This window comes from Phaenicophaeus curvirostris, chromosome 15, assembly GCF_032191515.1.
Source record: "Phaenicophaeus curvirostris isolate KB17595 chromosome 15, BPBGC_Pcur_1.0, whole genome shotgun sequence".
Lineage (NCBI taxonomy): Eukaryota > Metazoa > Chordata > Aves > Cuculiformes > Cuculidae > Phaenicophaeus > Phaenicophaeus curvirostris.
Genome location: NC_091406.1, coordinates 5,994,318 through 6,015,298, shown reverse-complemented (window position 1 = coordinate 6,015,298; position 20,981 = coordinate 5,994,318). Strand labels below are relative to the sequence as shown.

The 20,981-nt window shown below is 50.8% G+C and overlaps 1 protein-coding gene across 5 annotated transcripts; it reads right to left on the bottom strand.

Moving 5' to 3' along the window:
* Positions 1-519: 519 nt before the first annotated feature.
* Positions 520-19,933, bottom strand: TCOF1 (treacle ribosome biogenesis factor 1). 5 transcript variants are annotated; one of them, XM_069868996.1, is made up of 18 exons: positions 19,795-19,933; positions 19,126-19,181; positions 17,368-17,510; positions 16,592-16,698; positions 16,000-16,348; positions 15,154-15,251; positions 14,456-14,680; positions 13,565-13,834; positions 9,425-9,614; positions 9,117-9,259; positions 7,026-7,196; positions 6,292-6,538; positions 5,980-6,062; positions 5,070-5,298; positions 4,038-4,607; positions 2,311-2,408; positions 1,550-1,584; positions 520-1,097 (listed from the first exon to the last, which is right to left on the bottom strand). In XM_069868996.1, exons 1-17 carry the CDS (start codon positions 19,909-19,911, stop codon positions 1,552-1,554), a joined length of 3,129 nt encoding a protein of 1,042 aa, XP_069725097.1. In that variant the 5' UTR covers positions 19,912-19,933; the 3' UTR covers positions 520-1,097; positions 1,550-1,551. The 5 variants fall into 5 exon arrangements, with proteins under 5 accessions (XP_069725097.1, XP_069725100.1, XP_069725099.1 ...); XM_069868999.1 differs by having other exon boundaries at positions 1,550-1,581; XM_069868998.1 differs by having other exon boundaries at positions 5,980-6,059.
* Positions 19,934-20,981: the final 1,048 nt, after the last annotated feature.

Sequence of the window (20,981 nt, the reverse complement as noted above, 5' to 3'; positions counted from 1 at the left end):
TAGCTTAAGAAACTTCTTAAGAAGAGAAAAAAAACTTCTCTGCAGACACATGGACATCTGTGCCCTTACCTGAGATTGAACATATTCCCTTTTTCCCTCACTTGCTAAACCCCAGGCTCAGAGTGAAGCCAGGAAACCAGGCACAAGCCCAGTGCAGGGTGCAGGGTAGCAGACGGCAGTGAGGGGGGAGGTTGGGTCTGCACAGGGCAATGCAAAAACCTGCTCTCAGCATCTTAGCACTGAAAAAAACCCCAAACACTAGAACATGCAGTTCAAACGTGAGGAGCAAAGTCTGCTTTTCCTCAGGGAGCAGGCAGAAAGCAAGTAATGTTTCCCCAAGGGTTGAAGCAGTACCTGTGAACCTGGGCTCTGGAGGATGTTGCAGGTAGAAGCGCAGAGACAACTGAGCCTGATCCCTGGTTCAGTCCCAGCACCTGCCCAGCTTCCCTGGCCTGGGTTTGCTCCCTGAACAAAAGGTGGCTTCTTCTCTCCCTCCCCTGCAAGCAGTTGAAGCAAATCTCAACGGTGTTGGTTTTTTTATTTTGTATTCCATAAAAAAAACCCACAAAAAATTCCGCCGCCTTGGCTGAGAGCAGCTGCCGGACACAGCCGTTCAGTGCAACTCCAGGGACACAACAATCACTGCCCTCAGTGTCAGAATAAAAAGTAAACCGAAGAGATCTCTTCCATAGTAGCAAAAGGACTGACACCACAAATCACAGGAATGGGAAGGGAAAAAAAAAAGGTAAAAGTTTCTCTTAAAAATATAGCTCTGTGATGAGAGAGAAAGGGATGGCTGGGTGTCAGCTAGGAGGAAAGCAGTTTGTGCAAGCTGGGTCTCCTCTGGTCAAACTGTCCCCTTCAGTTCAGTTCTCGTGCCACCAGGTGAGCCAGCGGGAGGGGAAATGAACAGGTCTCTGGGCCCCAGCAGGGCAGGAGGCAGGAAGTTACTCTGCTCTGCTTTAAAAGTCACAGTTAAAAGAAGTTATAAATTATTATTTAAAAAAAAAAAAAGTCGGAATTGTCCTGATGAGCTTCCTTTTCCTCTCTTCAGTTTGATCTTCACCCATAAATCCTTAATCACAGGGATGCGGTACCTTTGGGGAGAGGAGTTAAAAGAGTTAGGGATGGGGAGGAGGGCAACAGCCTTACAGCTGAACAGAGCAAGGGCAGAGTCATCTGGTCCAATTCCAGGTGGCTACAATATCACCATCTAATCCACATCACTTTTCCAAGCTGCCTGTGGTCAGCAGGGACAGACAGACACTGCCAGAGGCTGCTTATCTCTGCTGATGACAGAGGACAGCAACATCCAGGTTGGACATCGAGTTCTCAGCAGCTAAAGAGTTGAGGTCAGACACATCCAGAGAAGCCAGCGCACTGCTGTATGACTTTCCTCACAGTGCTCCGCTCCCTGGCCCTCTAGCCTATGGCCAGGCTGACTCAAGGAGCGTTTAGAGGGCACATTGTCTTCCCAAGACTGGCCCCGGAGTACTGAATTTGGCCAAGGTTCAGAGGTACCAACTGGTAGTCCCCACAGGCCGTGTACCTTCACAATCCTTCAGGCTCAGCTGTTTTCTTCTTCTAAAAAGAAAAGGGTGAAAAATACATCAGTATCATCTGTGCCACAAACACGAAGGACCCAGCAAAGCCACAGGCAGCTCGTTGGCTACCACCTCTACTCTACAGGGAGATAAGGCATTGGAACAGGCTGCCCAGGGAGGTGGTTGAGTCACTTTCCCTGGAGGTGTTTAAGGCACGGGTGGACGAGGTGCTAAGGAGCATGGTTTAGTGTTTGATAGGAATGGTTGGACTTGATGATCCGGTGGGTCTCTTCCAACCTGGTTATTCTATGATTCTACGATAACCACTACAGGAAACATCCTACAGTGCCCCCCTGCCCCCCCTCCTAGCAGCTGGGACCAGATGCAGTAGCCAGCCAAGCCCTCAGAGCTCCAGTTTCTGCTGAGAACAGCTAGATGGACAGACAGCAGAAGAGCAGCACTTACTCCTTGAGCAGGTTCTCGGCCACCAAAAGGGGCCTCTGGGTTTGACCCTGCCAGGGAAAGGGATCTCTCAGGGGGCATCAATACAGGAACAAGGCCTTCTGTGAGCCACTCCAACCCCATCCAGCCAAAGGTCAGGGTGTCTCAAGACTAGTCACAGCTAACAGCAGCCTTCTCTGGACTGCCAGCAAGGCCAGGACACAGCTCTGTTCCTCTCCAGGCTGGCACACTGCAAGGATGAGCATCACAGCCACAGTTCAGAACAGCTCTGCCATGCTACCCCATCCCAGGGTCTTGCACATACCTTCTTCTTCTTCTTGTGAGCCTCAGCAGAGTCATCTGCTACAGGCTCTTCTGAGGCCACCTTTTTTCTCTTCTTTTTTTCTTTTCCAGTCTTTTTTTCTGGGACAGGGAAAGAAAAGTCAACTAAGAGAGAGACTCTGGTATTGCTACCCTCCAAGATGGAGCACGTAGTGGCCATTAATCTTTTAATCATGTATGAACCCGAGCAAGCTTTCCAGAGCAGTAACTAGGAGAGGGCAGAGCCCTGCTACAAGGCAGCTGTGTTCATGGCTGTTTCTCCAATACCTCTGAGCCAGAGTGGTTTGATCCCACCATCAGAATTACATAGGAACCCTTCTTTCCACCTCCTGCTGCCCACCCAGTCCAAGGAACTGCTTCAGTGCTGGAGTAGCTGGGCACAGGCCAGAAATCAGAAAAAGGGAGCTACTAACACAGGATGGACACAAGGTTCGGCTCAGCACAAACAGCGCCAAGAGGCTCCAAGCTCACCCCTGTGCCCACAGGAGGGCTGACTGACAAATCTCTCTCCTCCAAAACAAAGAGCTGTGTCTCTGTGGAATGGAAGCCCCAACCCATTCCACCTCCCTTTTGTTTTTTAAAAAGAAAAAAGCCTACAAGATGCAGCACAGAACCAGCTCTGATTTGCATAGCAGTCTGCACAGCACAGAGAAAAATTTGCCTTTGCATTAGGGCAGCAAACAGAGCATTGCAGGAAGGTGCACAGACAGGGGCAGGAAATTCTCTTAACTGGGAGTGACAAGCAGGGGGCTGGTACCACCCTGCTCTTTCTCCAGGGGTTTGAAAGCAGCAGGAACAACCCCAAGTCAAATCTCAAGCGAGCTGCTCACCATTCTGCAGCACAGACACTGACCAGGCAGCATCAGGAAGGGGCACTGCCACCCCACAGGGAACAGCACAGGCTGACACAGCAGACACAGCGCAGATGTCAAGCCTGATCTCTTTTACAGAGGCTGCCAGACCGTGTTCAGGAAGCTCTGACTATCAAAGCCCTGCACGTGTAAACGCGGAGCTTCCTCTGCTGTCAGGGACCTTCTACCTGCCATCCACAGCCACATCTCACCTCGGCTCTGTGCTACTGTGTTCTGTTTGCCACAGGGGAGCCAGGGCAGCCAGTGGGGTTAGCAGAGCTGTGCTGCACCACAGAGTACAGCAACACGCAGAGCGCCACGGGCACAACACAGTCCTCGTGGACTCTCTCAAACCCAGCACAGGCAGGCCGGCCACATGACGTGGGCAAAGAGGCCTTAGGAGGTTCAAAGCAGACTCACCTCAACCCTTTGCCAGCCCTCAGCCAGACACAGTTGCTTCCAGCCAGGCTAAAGGCCAGGAAAGGAGAAAGCCCTGGAGGGACAGGTCATGCCCTAGAAGATGTATGGGGACATCAGTTTGCTCTGCAAGCAGTAAGGACCAGCACAAGCACTAAACCGCTTCCCACTGGGCCAGACACAGGGCAGAGGGGCAGGAGAGACCAGCTTGCTGTCTGCAACACGAGCTGCTGCTGAGACTGAGGAAAAACACTGAACTGGGAGGGGGGGTGTGTGTGTAAAAATCTGGTACTAACTTTGGGGGGATGGGGCAAGAGGGAAGTAGCCAAGCATGAAGCTAATAGGAAAGCAGGTACTACTTACAAGGCCCTGCACCAGAGCCTGACTGTGCATCAGCTGCAAGAACTGATTGCAAATGCAGCTCCAAGTAAGAGATGCTTACTTTTAGATGATTTTTTCTTTTCCTTGCTGCCTGACAACTTCTCCAGGTCACCAGCTGCTTTCTTCTTTTTCTTTTTGGGTATTTCTTCGTTAGCTTGCCCTTTCCGCTTCTTCTCCTTAGGCTGCTCAACAGCCCCATCCTCATCTGGCAGTTTCCGCTTCTGAGATGTTTTCCGCTTCTTACTCTCTTTGTCTTTGCTCTTAGGAGTTTTCACAGCCTTGTCTGCTGTGGAAGATGATTTCTTCTTTTCCTTCTTTTCCTTCTTTTCTTTTTTCTCCTTTTTCTTCTTATTCTTCTCTTCCACCTCTTCCAGTGTTTGCGCTGCAGGAGCTGTGGCAGCAGTGGTGACCTCTGTTTCACTCCTTGACTCCTCTGGTTGTGGGACGGAGGACAGTGTGTGAGACGCAGTGATAGCTTGTGCCCCTTTTGCCCCAACGTCATTCTCTTTCAGAACCAGAGCTTTTTTGACTGCGGATGGTTTGACATTGGCATGATTTGGCTCTGATTTTCCTGCCACCTTCTCTTTGTTGGAGGCTCCTGTGGCTTCCTGCCCTGGAGGGGCATTGTTTTCTGCAGAAAGAGTGACAAGAAAGAAGACAATTCAGGGAACATTCATTACATAGACCACAGAGTTACTGGTGGTGGGAAATATGTGCTTGAAGAGCATCCAGTTCTCCCCCAAAAGTAAAACCTGCTGGCCATGCCAAGAACAGCAGAGCCAGAGAAAGAGATTCACACCACCAAGTTTAAACACCAATGGCCTATTCCCCAACACCGGGGCCTTCTTCAACCTATATACAGTTCTGACCTCCTCAAGAGCCCTTGGCACAACTTAAACATGTGCCCAAGAGGAGGGGCGTCGTGAAGAGGGCTGTGTCGTGGCCAGGAGAAGCCAGCAGACGGCAGCAGCACCCCACAGTACTAGGCTCTGTGGTGGAAGCACACAGGGCCCATCCCAGTGTCACTCTCTGGTGCTAGCACAGCTTTGCTCCTAGACCAAGCAGATTCCTGACCTTGCCAAAGGAGACCCACCTGCTTTGTGGTTTACAGCCACCTCGTTGACATCTGTGTCAGAGTCACTGCTGTCGCTGCTGGAACTGTCAGCTGGGGCTGCCTTCACGGAAGCCTTGGCGAGGGAGTTCGTAGCAGTTACATCTCCTTTTCCTTGCCCCACTTTGCCTACAGGTTGTGAGGAAACCGTCTTTGGTACCTGAGGAGCTGCTGGGGTTGTGGAGAGGCCTGGATAACCTGTGAGGAGAGACTGAAACAGCACAGACACACTGAGGAGTCACAGAAGAGTAGCCTCCCACCCCACAGACCTCTCTGCTGCTATTGCTTCTGTCCTCCAAGCCCACCTTTGCCCCCCATGGCGTGATCCTGTACCACTCAGCCAGGACGGCCAGGAGACGGACCAGCACTGACAGACATGGGCTGAGCTGATGGTTCTCCTCTTTGTTCTTGCCCAGCAAAGCAGGCTTGTGGGAGGCTCCTGGCCATTAGCAAGCACCCACGCACAGCTAATGCACTGCAGATGTGCTGCACGCCCTGCACGTTTCTTACAAAGGGAATGTAATGGCTTGGACATGGGTTAAGTTACAAATAAAAGCAGGGAAAAAAAAATCCTGCTGGCACTGTGCACCAGTTCTCCTCATTTAACCCTTGCAAGGCACCAACTCCTCCCATCCCTTCCCCCAGGGAAGGCATCATGAGCCCTGGACCCAAGGCCTGGCTGCCTGGGGAAGCACTCCAGGTTGCCAAAAGACCTTCTTTGCTCCCACCAAAAGGCCCTGCTCACAGCTCTGCACTGGGTAGCCCTCACTTCTGTGCTGCCAAACCCACTCAGTATCCCTTTTGCTATGGCTCAGAATTCAATCCTCTGTCTGTCCTAACTATGAGTTAGTTGCAAGACCCAAGAGGAACCCAACCTGCTCAGGTACCATACCTGCGACGCTGCCTCCTCCTCACTGGACTCCGAGGAGGAGCTGTGGGCTGGCTGGGTCCCTCCTGGTTTCTGCAGCGAGCCTGCTGGAGGAGCAGAGTTCATTCCATTAAATCCACCACTGTCGCCTGCAGCTCAGCTCACCTACCTGGCACAGTTGCTGCCACCGAAAGGCCTTCTGCCTGTCAAGCAGGAGAGGAGGAATTCCTCTCCAAGCATTATGTGAAGGTGACACACCTCTCCCGGGATAACAGAACACTGTCCCCACCCTGGCCTGGCCAGCAGCACTGATGGCATCTTCTTGGGAGAACTGACCAGGTTTGGGGGGCTGCTTGGGCATCTCCTCCTCATCACTGTCTGACGAACTGCTACTGTCCGAGGTCTCCTCTGCCTGGGTGGGCGCTGCAGCCTGGCTCAGCTGGGCATCCTGTGCCAGCTGCACGCTTGGCTTCCTCGACATGGTGGTACTTCCCGGGAGCAAAGCAGCCTGTGGGGTGACAGTGTTGGCCGGAGGAGCTTTTCCCACAGGAGCTGTTTGCTTTACGCAAGGAGGAGGTGGGGCCTAGGGAGAAGCAAATAAAATGCATCTGGAAAGAGGAATAAGTGATCATACCCATGAAGTATAAAAGGAGCCCAGAGCAGATGGGCTTGGACCACCTCAGCCCTTCTTCAGCCGTACCGCTCCAGTTTGTGTCAAGGTTGGGCCAAGAACTTTTCATGCAGGCCACTATCTCCCACCATCCACAGATGAAGCAGGCGGCTGCAGCCAAGCAGAAAGCTCCTGACTGCACAGCACACTGCTGTCACAAACGGAGGAAGAAACCTGCCATCCAGCTGGGAGGCAGGAACAGCAAAGGTACCAGGGCTCTCCTTTGCTCATCTGCCTCACCTTACAATGTCTTAACAGTGGTTTAAATAGAGCAGCCCCCCTCTCCCCACCTCCACACACACGTTTCTTTGGCTGGGAACGCACCAGCCTCAGATTCCAGCACACCCATCTACCCACTCTGCCCAGGGAAGCTGCCCACTTTAGTCTCCTCCATCATTACCTTTCCTTCCAGCACGTCTTCGTCCGAGGAATCACTACTTGAGCTCTCAGACACTCTAAGTGAAGGGACAGCAGACACTTTTATCCCTTTCCCTGATGGCAACGTGGCATTAACCTTGGTAGCCACTGTGCTTGAAACCTTGGTTGCACTGACATTCTGCTGGGACAGACTCTAAAAGAGATGAGAAAGAATATCAGGACAGAGCACAGCTTGAAGGGAAAAAGCAACAGAATCATATGCCAATCCACCACTAACTCCCAAGCCCTATCATTATTTTCAGCATAGCACCAAGGCTCACTTTTTGTTTTTTTCCCCCTTTACAGGCTAACTCTGTGTCCTATAAGCCCCTGAGCAGGGCCTCTGGCACAGCCAAGAGCAGAGAAGTGAGGGCCAGCACGCCAGGGAGTGCCTATAAAGCACTGGCTCAGTGCCCCAGAGGCACCCATCCTGAGGCAGGCAGGCAAATGTGATGTGCTTGCAGGCTGTGAGATCCCCAGTCACTGCAGCACCGGCAAGACTGCAGTTACAAACCCTACTTTGCAAAGCTAACTTGGAGTCTAGGACGTCTCCTACACTAAAAAAAAATAAATAAAAATCATACATCAAGAGTTAACTGGCAACAGAGATAAAGCAAAGGCACCAAACATGGGGCAAATCTGCCTTCTGGTCCACAAGCAAGACAGATTACAGAGCAAGTTAACAAGAAAATTTCGTTGCCTCGCATTTGAAGCCTCCCATCAAACTAAATGTAAGAGGGGTTAAAAATAGAAGAGCCGGCGGCATGGAAATCAGACACTGACATCAGGTCCAAGACGCAAATTCCAACAGAGGAGCGAGCAGCAGTAAGGAAGGAATGCTCAGCCTCCTGGTTTGTTACAAACAGGGCTACGTGAGCAGCCCTCTCTCTCCAGATCTCTGACAAGCTGGGCCTTTGTGGGCTGAGTTTTCCCTCACACAACATCTGGCCTTCAGAAAGGAATGCAGCGCTCCACCATGCCGAGAGCCGCCAATCCGACGTGAGCTCTCAGCCATCTTGAACAAGGCTCAAGTTACAGCAACTGTGCGATTTTATACAATCTCAGGACTACAAACATGCTTTAACCAAGGACTGTTCAGGCTGGCTGCCTGCCCACCAGCTGCGGGGAGACGGCCTTTCCACTGGCCACAGCACCAGGCCAACAGGGGAAGGGTTTCCTTGCGTGCACATACATAATCCCCCTCTCCCAGCAAGGGTGCGGGCAAGACGGGGAGATGCACACGTGCAGGACAAGAAGCACACTTGGCCGCTAAGCCCTGGGCTCAGAGCACGAGCCAAGCCACCACCACACAGGAACGGCAGGCACGTTCCTCAGTCAAGGCTTCTTCATGTGGTTTCTTTGTCGGGCTCCAACTGCAGCAGACATGCAGAGACACCCAAGCCAGCTTCACACTGAGGCAGCTCAGGCCCTAGGGAGCTCAGCCACGGCCCCGTGGGACTGGCACGGAGACATGAAGAGATGTGGCATGAGGGGACTTGGAAGAGAGCTGGGATCAGCTCCACAATGCTCAGCAGTGCCTCTACACAGACATGGAGGTCCCCAACCTTCTCCAAGGCAGGGGTCTGGCTCCTCCAACTGAAAGGCAGCAGGACCACTGTGCAGATCCTTCAGTTCAGAATCTTCTGGCCTCCCAAGGCCTGCAGAGAGGGGAGTCCAGAGACCTCCAGCCACAACCCACACCCAGGGCTTTGGGAGGAAACAGGGCAGGTTGCCTTGGAGCTACCCAGCTCATGGAAAGACTGCCTGCAAGGACTTGGCTGCTTTTCCAGTCCAACTCACTGGAGTAGGGCAAAGGAGACAGAGTCCCAGGGGTCTGGGCTCGTGCATCTACTCATGTTCCTGCCAAAACATTCACGCCCTCCACTGCTCTCACACACTGCAAGGCTGCTGCCACTGAGACATGTACCCAGAGTCAGAGAGACCCTGGGATGTCACCAAGAAAATCTGAGACAGACAACACGAGGGCTCCTCTCTGCAGCGCTCATCACCAACCACCATCTCACAAGTCTTGACACCAACAGTGTCCACATTCAGCACATCAGTGGCTCCTTACCTGTGAAGGGGGCACTATTTCTTCCTCTGAATCAGACTCCTCACTGGAATCATCGCTGCTGTCCACAGGTGGAGGGGCTGGCTTTACTGCTGGAGCTGGTGCCTTCTTCACATTTGGTGGCTGGGGTGTAGCACTGGTTTTCACTGCAGGAAAATCAAAAAGAGACTGCCACCATGAGAAAGAGATGTTCTCTGTGGCTTTCTATGGTAGGAGCGATCATAACAGGCTGGGCCATTCCATGTGTAGGGGAGAAAAGGAAACCCGTGAGGACGTAGGTGAGGGATACTGGCCACTACCCGAACACTTACCAGCTTGTGGAGGCTGAGTCTGTGCTGCAGGGGCTTCCTCTTCACTATCAGAAGAGTCACTGCTCTCACTTTCTGAGGCCTGGCTTTTCAAGGTGCTTGCTGCTGCTTTTTCAGACAACCCAGCTTTAGCAGCCTGAAGGTTTAGCAGCTTTAGCACGTTGGGAACAGTCCCAGGCTGTTCTGTTAACCTCTTGACAGAAAAGAAACACAGGCCCACAAATGTGGTATTAGTACAGGTGATGTTTAGGAGTTTAAGTGCAGTTTCAGCTCAAGCTGGGTTTTGTTTTACCCTAACACAGCTGTTACTAACACTTGTTCTATCCTTGGCATGTCAAAATTGGAATTGCCTTCAGTTACTGCCTGGCCTGAGCTGCCAAAGACACAGAGCACTGCATTTAGCAATATGCTCTTGACAGGAAGCCCGAGTGTGTTTTACTGCACAAACATGAGGGGCTAACAGAGCTCATAACAGTTCCTTGTTGAAGTTGAGATACTGGCTGGACAGAAGCCTGAGGGCAAAAAACCCACTACAGCCTACAGCCCCCCATTCCAAGGAAGCCTCTCATTTAAGCACAGCCTCCCCACAGCTTGGGGAATGAGTAGGAGCTGGGAAGCCTTTGTGCCAAAACATCTGCAAGATTCAGAGACGGTATCAAGAGCAGCTCCATCTTTGAGCTGCTGGAGAGCTCAGCATAGACATACTTGCTGAAACAAGTGTTTGGGAACACAGAGGGCAGGCAGAGACAGACTGGGACCCAAGACAGTATTGAGCGCCTTGGAAACGGATCCATCAACAGGTCTAAGAACGTAGAAGTCTCCAGACAATCAAAACTCCGGCAACTCACTTGGGCTGTGCCTTTCTATAGTACCAGTCAACACACTGATGTCTCAGGAGAGGCCACTACCCAAGCAACCAGCCTGTCACAGCACTAGGCAGCCACCGTTATCGCAGCACCAACACACAACTGCCAGGTGAGATGATCTCTTCCTGGCCCCTCTCCCAGCTTGGGCTGAGGGCTGCAGACACTCCTGCATGCTGCTGAAGGCTAGTGGCAGCAGAGGGAGCGCTTGCAGAGATCTGGCAACTTCACCACTCACAGATATTCTCCAGGCTCGCAGTGCTCTGCACTCACTCAGTTTACTCCACTCATCTCCGGGCTGCTCTGCCAGAGCTCATCATGCTTGCCAGGGCAGGCAGACCCCATCCAACCCACAAGTGATGGCAGCACCCCTTCAGTGCCCTGTGTCCAGGCCTCCCTCAAGAACATCAGGAAGACTCCTGCCCATCTGCACAGCCCCTGCCACCTGTCTTTTCCTACCAGCCTGCAGCAGGGGACCAGGAGGACTTCAGCAGCGCTGGCTCACTTCGGGGCTGCTCCTGGCCAGCAACCGAGGGCACCAGCCTAGCAGCCTCCCAGAAGGATGGATCTTACTGTGCTTCCTGGCACAATAGGGCTGCCACTGGGGCAGTGTTTATCATCTTGAAGCCAAACGCTAAAGAGACAACAGCATCTGCACGTTTATCCCGTTACAGAACAGCTCTCAGAACAAGCCAAGCACATTCTGACTCTGCTTGGCGAAACAAACCTCCACGAGTGTTTGGGGAGGAAAGGATTGCAAACCTCGCTTGTCTGTTGTGTTGTGATACCAGTGAGTCACTCTCTCCAGGAGAGAGGCCAGATTCACAGTGCTGAAGAGAGAGAACTCCTTGAAGTAGACACAAGAATTCACATGCTCTACTTGAATGTGCTAGATCCTCTCCTTCTCATCCCAAGCACCACTGTGCAACGGAAAAGCCTACCGAGACCAGACCTCATTCGCTCACTTTTAAGACCTTCACAGCAACGGGACTGGCTTCTGCCCCTGCTCTGTTGCATGGCATGTGTACCACTTAATTTTCAAATTTAGCAAGAGACAGGGAAAGAGCTGCTGTACAGAGACGCCCTGACACAGAAAGAACGTAACAGTATTCCTAGGGAAAACATCATAAGCTTTGCACAGCCTCTGGACTCCTCGGGTCTTCCTGGGAATAGGGAAAAGTCCCTCCTGCAGGCACATCCTACAGTGTGGCCTCCAACGGGATCAGGCTAGCAGTGTGGCTGAGTTGCACCCAGGGTAACACAGCAGAGAGCTTCTGACAACTTAAGAGTCACAGGTAGTGAAGTAACTCGGAGAGTAGGAAGATAATTCAAGAGGAAATTATTTTTTCCTGCTCCCTCTCCAGCCTCCAAACCAAGCTCAGTATGAGTGTGATGACTCAGCTTGCGCAGAACCCATCTGCCACTCGCTGTGTCCATTTGCATCACGCAGCGCTGCATGACAGGAGAGGGAAACAACGCCGAGCCATGTGCGCCGAGCACGTTGTAACAATCACACTCCATTGCTGCCTGTGCACTGTGGAAGCCCCATCAGTGTATCAGGACAGGGATCAATATCGCAGCTGTGTCTCAACTCAGTGAAGGTAGGACTGCCACCTGCAAGGGAGCCAGGACAGGGCAGAGACACTCCATCTCTTGGGAGATTTGGCCACTCCCTGTCCCCAGGATCTGCAGTCCAAGATAGAAAACTTGCAGACACAGCTTCTACTAGTGCAGCCTGCATGGGTTTTCCTGGGATGCTCAAGGAAGACACAGGTTCCCAACACATGCATGCAGTTCTGGTGAGCAGAAGCCTGTCCATAGAGGGCTCAATTACCATCTTTGTCCCAAAATACCAAGGGAAGGGAAGAGAATTAGCAGTTCCAAAACAAAAGCAGCTCACAGCATCTTTAAGGTCAATGCAGACTGACCCCGACCACCATCCTTCCCTCCAAAATTATGCTAACACCTCACCAACTTCTTTGACTAACTATTCCTGAGTCTTCAGGGGTAAACATACCAATTAAGCAGTTCAATTTAAGCATGATGTTCATTTTAATTGTGCTAATCCACCCCCACAGGGAAAGATGAAGCAGCTTCCAACGCTCTGTATCTGTTTGGATCTTGCACAGAAGCCAGAGGAAGTTGCAGGATGCAGTAAGTCAGTGGTTAGCATATGCCCAAGTAGCAGATGGTGAGGATGAGCTAAGAAGAGTTTGACTGAGAAGACAGGACTGTGGACACAGCTAAGCTTAATGGTTTACCTTCAGGCTTCACCCGTGGTCTCTGCCTGCAGGCTGCTAACATGAGAAGAAACAGCCTGTTTAGCAAAAATAGAGCTCCCTTGATGACAAGCTCTTCCTTGCTGACTGTGGCTGTTGCAAGAGGGAAGATGCTGAAGCCGTTCAAGAGCCGTTGGCAGAACAGCAACCTGCTGCTGCCAGCTTAGAATCAACACTGGGGTGAAACAACCCTACCCCAACACATCTTTCACTTATAACCTCGCTTGAACGGATACTTCCTAATAGTTTTGCAGCAAAACCCCATGGCACAGGTATCGGAATAGCTGCTCCTGCCACCCAGAGCTGAAGCTTCACATATAACCACGCAGGAGGAGAGCAGCACAGAGCCAACTGTTAGAGATGCGTCCCCCTCCACCCACCTTAGCAGACCAAGGCTATAAAGACAAAAATGCAGAGCCTCACTGGCTCCTGCCTGTCAATAGCAAAAGGATGTGTTGACAAAGAGCCTCCTTGCAAGGACACGTGAGGCTCTGCCCCCGGCTTCCTTTCCTCCCTGGCAGATAATAGCTGCCATCTCCAAAATGCTGTTTTCAGGGCACTTTGAAAAGATCCTTGCAGCTCACAGTGAACCCAGAAGGTCTCTATACAAAGGGCCTAAGGACACTGTCAGGAAAGGATATGCCTCTTCATGAGTTCAGCCACCCAGGCCTGAGTTCAGTCTGAGTTCATGGTCCTTCTCACAAGAGAAGCCTAAACAAACCCTCACAGGAGAAGACCAAGCTACCTATGACCCCACCACAAGGCCACTCCAGAGGGATAAAGCATGAGTCAATCAGTTGGTACCAAACAGGTTATAGTCCTCAAGCTTCTCTGTTATGGCTGGGTGAGAAGAGTTACATTTATACCTGGTTTCAGGTAGGAAGAAGAATATTCCCCTCTGAGGGACCAAGGTACAACATCCTACACGCTACTGGTGTTTCCAGAACAACTGTCCTGCACATCCTAACCCCTGGCACCAAGCTGAATGCGGTATCACCTACCTTCTGGCTGATGGGCACAGGGAGATCCTCCTTTTCACTGTCTGAGGAGTCAGAACTCTCCACCGGCTTTGTGCTTTCAGCAGGCTTCATGGGGGCAGCAGTCCTTCCCAGGGTGGTTTTGGCCTGCTTTGGCACTGCTGGTTTTGGTGCTGGCTTTCCTTGAGACGATGGAAGTGCTTTCGCCGGAGCCGATTTGCTAGACGGTGATGGTGCTGGAGTAGGTTTCATCACGGATAGCGTGGCCTGGGAGGATGTTGGAGGTGGCTTCGTCTGGACAAGACAACAACAGCTTGAAACAAGGCAAATCCCACAGCAGCGCAATTCATTTGCTCTGAATGTAACCACGGAATTGATTTCAGAGACCCCTTGGGAAAGGCAAACGCTGAAGGAAGATCAGCAACTGGCAGGAAACACAAAGCATCCTTTCACCTAGCAGCGTGGGGACAGTCTCCCAGGATGCGAAAGCAAAACCAGGAATTCTTCCCCAGGCTCCTTCTATTGCCAGTGCCCTCCAGCAAGGCACATCGCAGCACTTCTCACTCTCCAGAGAAGGGAAGCTAAGCTGCACTACAGTTCAACAAATCAGACACTTTTTTTTGCAATTTATAGCTAAGAGGCAAATTCAAATGTGAAAAGTTGCCTCTTCAGGTGGGAAAATAATCAGTTTTGTTTTTTTCCTTTAAAAGTACTGATGGATTTTTTGTTTTTTAAGAAAGGCACAATGGCTTGATTAAAGCTGAAAGCAAAGACACTGAGCTTGTTTTGTGCCTCTTTCCTCCTGCCCCCACCATGACTTTGCTATACACTACAGGTATTTGCTAAGCTTTCTTTTCACTGTAATTCCTAGTCCTGGTAAGGCACACAAGGAGAAACAGGGTCTCAGACACGCACTTGGGTCATGGATGGAGGTTTCTCATCTTCACTGTCTGATGAGTCGCTGCTCTCTGATGTGTCACTGGGCTTTGCAGCCCCAGAAACCGTTGCAGATGCAGGTTTGGCCTGGTTTGGTGCTAGTGCCGTTTGCCTCACTGCATTCTTCTTGAGGGACACTGGAGCAGCAGGTGCACTTTTCACAGGTGTTGCATTAACCTGCACTGTTTTCACAGCTGGTTTTGTCTGTGAACAGCAGGGAGGGAAAATAAGGAACAAGAAAATCAGGTAACATCTCAGGAGAAACTGGTTGAAGCTGTAACTGCATATAATCTGTTTTAAAGAAGGCTACCTTGCTAATTTGGATCAGGATAGGCTTATTCAGACCCCTGACTGGAATATCTGAAGCAAGCTATTTTCTCCTTGGACTGCCTGACTACATCCATGGAGCTGCACACCTATCATCTCCAGCAGATCAAAGGATCTCCCTTAACTTCAGGCACTGGGAAGAACTGGGATAGAATGGTTGATGCCGGCAGGGGTAAGCAGAACTCACAGCCACACAACATGTTTCTCTGGCCTTTGATTTGGGGAACTCACACATACCCAATGAAGTTGGATTTTTTTTTGTCAGAATAGAGTATTACAGCATTTCCTCTTTCTTCCAAAGCAAGGTAAGTTATTTCTCAGAGACAAGGAACCTGGGTTTCAGAGGTTACCTGGACTGCTGGAGTTGCAAGCTCCTCCTCCTCAGATGATGATTCATCACTTGATTCCTCACTGCTGCTCTCAGCAGCCCCAGCTGCCTGCTTTGGCTCTGAAACATAAGCAAGGAGATGTCACAGCTGCTGCCTGCTCTAAGCTCCCAGAGCGCAATGCTGATGTTGCTTTTGAAGTCAGGAAAACAAAACAAGCTACAGAGGGAACTAAAGGGATTTGCGGCAAAGTGGGCCTAGCTCTGCTGAAAGCATCAGTGGTCTTCTGGGAATAGCTTCTCCTAACACTGGCCCACAAACACCTCTCCCTCCAAAGCAGGCAGAAGTGGGAAATCCTTCCTGGCCACCCTCTGACCCTAAACGGAGCAGCCAAGAGAAGGACCATTGGCAGAGCTTCTACAATCTATTCCTCACCCCCTACAAGACACATACACTTCAAAGCAGTAACAGAGGTTTCCCTAAAGACTTTAAACCCCAAAACCAATCACTTTGCAATCGGGAACAAAGGGAAGATGCCGCAGTGCCTCTACAAAAAGCTGAAGCAATCTAGAGTACTAGTACTGCGTCTCCTTCAGATGCGTTACACTGTCAAGTCCAACCCTATAGTGCTGGGCACAGCCAGCCAGACATCTCAGCACAGAACCTGCTGCTTGAAATGGGAGCAAGCATGCTGGATTCATCCCACAGGGCTCTGAAACTGCTTGCTTTGCAGTATTCTCATAGCTTCCCCAAGAAACAAACATTACTGAGCTTTCCAGCAGAAAGGAACATGCTGAAGGCACGGCTCAGACCTGATCCACAGCAAAGCTGGAACACATGCACATTCACTCCACCCCACAGGCTCCTTACCCACTCTGGGTGCTGGGGCCTTTACCGCCGGCATCTCTTTTTCCTCCTCACTCTCCGATGAGGAGCTGCTGCTGCTGGAGTCTTCCGGTGCTTTGGTCGTTACTGGTGCTTTGCTTTGACCTACTTTGGCTACGGCTGCTGTGGCATGTCCAGGCTTCCCAGGACCGGGCAGTTTCTGCCCAGCCTTTGCTGGAGCTGTCGATGCTGCTGGCACGTTGGGCTGCTGCTTACTTGAGACCACAGTTCTGTTTGCAGCAGACAGCGCTGCCGCTTTGCCTGCTGGGGCAGCTGATTTGGTAGGAGAGTGCAGGGAATTGGCAGCTTTGCCACTCACCGCAGCTGGTGTCACCTACAGGAAACAAAAGAAATTAGAAACCTATAGACAGTTGAGGGGCTCAACTGGACACCATATAACTCAAACAGCAATCTGGCAGCTGGGACCAGTATCTAAGAGAGGCTTATGTCAGCACAGGAGGGTCATTTAAATATGAATTACACTCCAGCCCATAATTCTACACTGCACCATCAGTCTGGGACAGTCCTGGCCTCAGAGTACTGTCAGCCTTCAAAGCCAACAGAAGAACTGCCTTACCGGAACTGCACCTTTTCCATCCGGTGTCTCCTCTTCTGATGAGGAGTCATCATCGTCACTGCTTTCTACATTCACTCCTGAGTTTGTGGGCACTGCAAGGCTGGCTGCTGTGCAGGACAGAGTTGCAAAGAAATCGTGTGAGCACATCTCTCACATCAAAATGGCCTCTGGTTTGCAGGCATGGCACGGTCCCATCTCCACCACCGCTGTCCTTGTGACAGGCAAATGCTTTGCCTCTCCAGCCCTTACTTCTCCCCACCAAGAGAAGGAACCTGCCAAGATCTATCTGCATGTTTCCAAGAGCTGGTCTACAGCAGAAGAGACTGAGCCAAAATGCATCAGACACATGGGTTTCTGTTCCCAACACCTCCCACATCAGCTGCACCAGGGATTTATCCCAACGTCAGACCTCTGGCTTTCCAAACCAACTAACAAGTCCTCCCTCTGTCCATGGAACTTGCCTAACGCACAACAGGGACCGACTAGAGGGTGCTCCACAGGGGGCAGTGTTAGGTTCCCAGGGCTTCATTCAAGAGACAACACCTACCCCTTCCCAATGAATCATAACAGGTTTTTTTCTAGCTTCAGCAGACATCTGTGGTCTTCAGAAAACTCCACATGAGAAGGGAGTGCTAAATTAGTTGTCCTATTTTTCTGAGAGAGCAAGGGAATAGCCATCACTCTTCAAGCATTTTCTCTAGCCAAGCAAGTCACACTGCTCCTGCACAAGCTTCCAGTTCTACTCTGTCAACACCAGGGAGATGAAAGTCTCCTACCATTTGTAGCTTTCGCCTTTTCTTTCTCATCCTCTTCTTTCTCTGAGCTCTCAGAGCTGCTCACAGGATCAGGAACTCTGATCTTTTCTGGGATGGGTGTTTCCTCATCGCTTAGCTTTCTTCTCCTGGAATTTGAGGGAGTTCTGAGGGAAGAGAAGAAATTGCATGAAAATGAGGGGAAAAAAAAATACCTTGAACAAATTGGAATACAATTATCCACCAGGCTCCAGCCTAAGGACACGCAGCGTCATTCCTCTACATCTCATAAGGGTGTGAGAGAAACAATGCTCTAACCTGCAAGGGACATCTCCAGTCCTCAGGCAACTCCTAAGAACAACAGATGCTTGCAATACTTGGAGAAGATATTGAACTTTGACTTTTTTTTTCGGTGCCCTAGGCAAAGTCTTTCTTCCTTTAGCAGAGAAATAAAAACATATTTGGTCAGGCCAGTGCCCACCACAGAGTAAGGCATCCTACAGAACATATTCTGTCTCCAGGAGGCAGCTACAGCCAGACAATCAGTAAACGCAGTCCCAGGGTTAGGGCAGATCATTGATACAAGAGCACTCCAGTGGGGTAGAACACTTTCTGAATAAATGAAACTACCGGTCAACACTTCCCTCACTGTGTCTCCAAACCAGGCAGAACTCAGGAGAACCAGGAATAAGAGACAAACTTCAGGGAGGGGGTGACACTAAAGACAAAGGAATCAAACGTGATGCAAGTGCATCTCCCCCAGGCTTTAAAAAAGTGACAGCATCTGGAAGGGTTTGTTGCAGTAGCCAGGATAACCAGCACAGAGAAAAGACACCATCAATACCAAAGAAAGCAATAAATTGTTAGAAAGGGGAACTACAAGTATGTTACTGCATTGTTACATTCTCATCTAGATGCAGCTTTTCTCCTGCTCAAGTAAGAAAATCATGGAGACACAAGAGTAAGAACCAAAGTCACACAGAGGTGCGAGGTGTTCCAGCAGAAGATACCTTTGAGGCAAACACCTGCTCCCTGAGGCTGCTGGCACAGCCATGCTGAGGAGCATCTTCACTCCAGTGGTACAGAAGCCCAGCTCCACTGACTCCCTGATAACCCGGCTCGGTGGCTGTCACCTTGCCTCTCTGCAGCACTGCACGTGGGCATCTAACCAGAGCGAGTGGTGCACAGGGTGGGTACAAATGTCGCTGCAACCCACAAATGGGAAGCCTCCACGCTGCAGACCTTCCCGTGAGGCACCCAGTAGAATAACTATGCAGGAAGGAGTTGGGCTGAACATGTCTAGGCTTGAAAGGACAGGCTGAAACTAAGAGACTTCACTTGAACCAGAAGATACAAGATCTACACTAATGTTTAAGACCTTACAAGGGCCTTGGCACTCCAGCACCTGCTCAAGTTCTCTCTTCTTGAGTCAACACGTGGCTTTAAGGAGGAAGCAAAAGAGAACTGAGGAGATTTTTGCCAGTAAAGCATGACTCTGAACCCCACAATACTGTAGTAATAACCCCAGCCAGCAAGAACAGCATCAGCTACTCAAAACCAGAGTAACAAATTAAATCCAAGATCGGGAAATTTTAAACCTTTAATACCTAAAATGAATCAGTCTGAAAACAAAGGTGAGGAGGAAAGTCTGTTGAGCACAGTTGTCACTGTAAATATTCTGACAACAGGAAAATGCAGCAAATAAAGATCCCGTGTATCACACAGCCTGGTTGTTAACACAATCTGGAATCTATCCGATAATCATTTCTTCCTTCAACTTACTTTTCCCAGTGGGTAAAGATGTCCTCGAGAGAGGTCAAGAGAGAAGGGAGCAATTTCTGTGAAAGCAGAGGGAACACACGTTAGGCATCGGTGCCGTTTAAGGATGTGACCACCAGACAGAGGCAAGGAGCACAAAGCTCCCTCCAGGAACCTCCAAGGAACTGGGATCGCATCCTCCCTGCACACCCACCCCGGCAAGGCCCCCTTGCCCCATCCCTCTGCACCCAGGGCCGCTCTCCCACCGCTGCTCGGGGAGCAGCTGTGCCGGGACAGGACGGTTTTATCCCGCGGGCTGCCGGGCTGGGCCTTGAGAATCACAGAACAGTTTGGGGTGGAAGGAACCTTAAAACCCAACCACTTCGAACCCCGTGCCGCGGGCAGGGCCACCTCCCGCTGGACCAGGCTGCTCCAAGCCCCACCCAACCTGGCCTTGAACCCCTCCAGGGATGGGGCAGCCACGACTTCCTTGAAAAGCGTTAAGAATTTCTTTCTAATGTCCAATCTAAATCTTCTCCCTCCTGTTTTAATTGGCGGCTCGGGGCCCGCCTGGGCTGGGGGCTCACCCGGGGCCGGCCCAGCACGTGGATGCAGCGTGAGGCCTCGGCGCGCCCCCCCCCCGCCCCGCAGCCCGGTGGGAGGCGATAACGGGAACCCCTCCCCGCCCGTTACCTGCCCGATCTGCGCCTGCAGCTCGCGGGCCGCCCGCGCGTAACCGGCGCGGAGCAGGTGCTGGTGGATGAGGGCGAGCAGCTCCCGCCCGCCGCCGCCGCGCCCCCCGGCCGCCATGGCCCAGCCCGCTCCGCGCAGCCCCGGGGCACCGCCTGCGGGCGTCACTTCCGCTTCCGGCGCGCGGCACGACGGGAAATGTAGTACCCGGGGGAGGGCGGCCACGTGGCGGGGACTGGGAGTCCCTGCACCCCGGGGGGCGGGGAGGAGGGGCTGCTGGGGTCTGTTATTCTGTTATTCTGTTAATTCTATTATCCTATGTCTTGTTGTAATCATAAAATATTATGTTATATTATTACATTACATTATATTACATTACTTTATATTACATTACTTTATATTACATTACATTGTATTACATTACATTATATTACATTATATTATATTACATTATATTATCATAGAATCATAGAATCATAGAATAACCAGGTTGGAAGAGACCCACCGGATCATCGAGTCCAATCATTCCTATCAAACACTAAACCATGTCCCTCAGCACCTTGTCCACCCATCCCTTAAACACCTCCAGGGAAGGTGACTCAACCCCCTCTCTGGTCAGCCTCTGCCAGTGCCCAATGACCCTTTCTGTGAAGAATTTTTTCCTAATGTCCAGCCTAAATCTCCCCTGGTGGAGCTTGAGGCCATTTCCTCTTGTCCTGTCCCCTGTCACTTGGGAGAAGAGGCCAGCACCCTCCTCTCTATATTACATTATATTACATTACATTATACTACAAACACTCATTCACTGGTGAAATATTTAAAAGGACAAACTCTTTGAAGCAAAGGCAATAACATTTTTTACGATTCAGCGCTGAATTGGATGCCGTTCTAAAAAAGTCATAACATCTTACAAAAGCAGTGGGTATATATACTAGTTTTAGACAAAGAATCAAATAAATCTTCAAAGAATCCTCATTATTTTTTTGGATTATCCAACCATGTCTGGAGACTTCCTTCAGTTTATCTCTTGACCTAAGACAACTACATCTTGCTAGACAACTAAGAATATCAATAAATTCTTGCAACTCTAAGAGAGTGTTTATTCTTTCAGGTTATTTATCCATGTCTGGAGATTGTCTGCATGTTATCTCTTGATACGAGTTCCTTCAACAAGAGTTGAAGATGTCCCT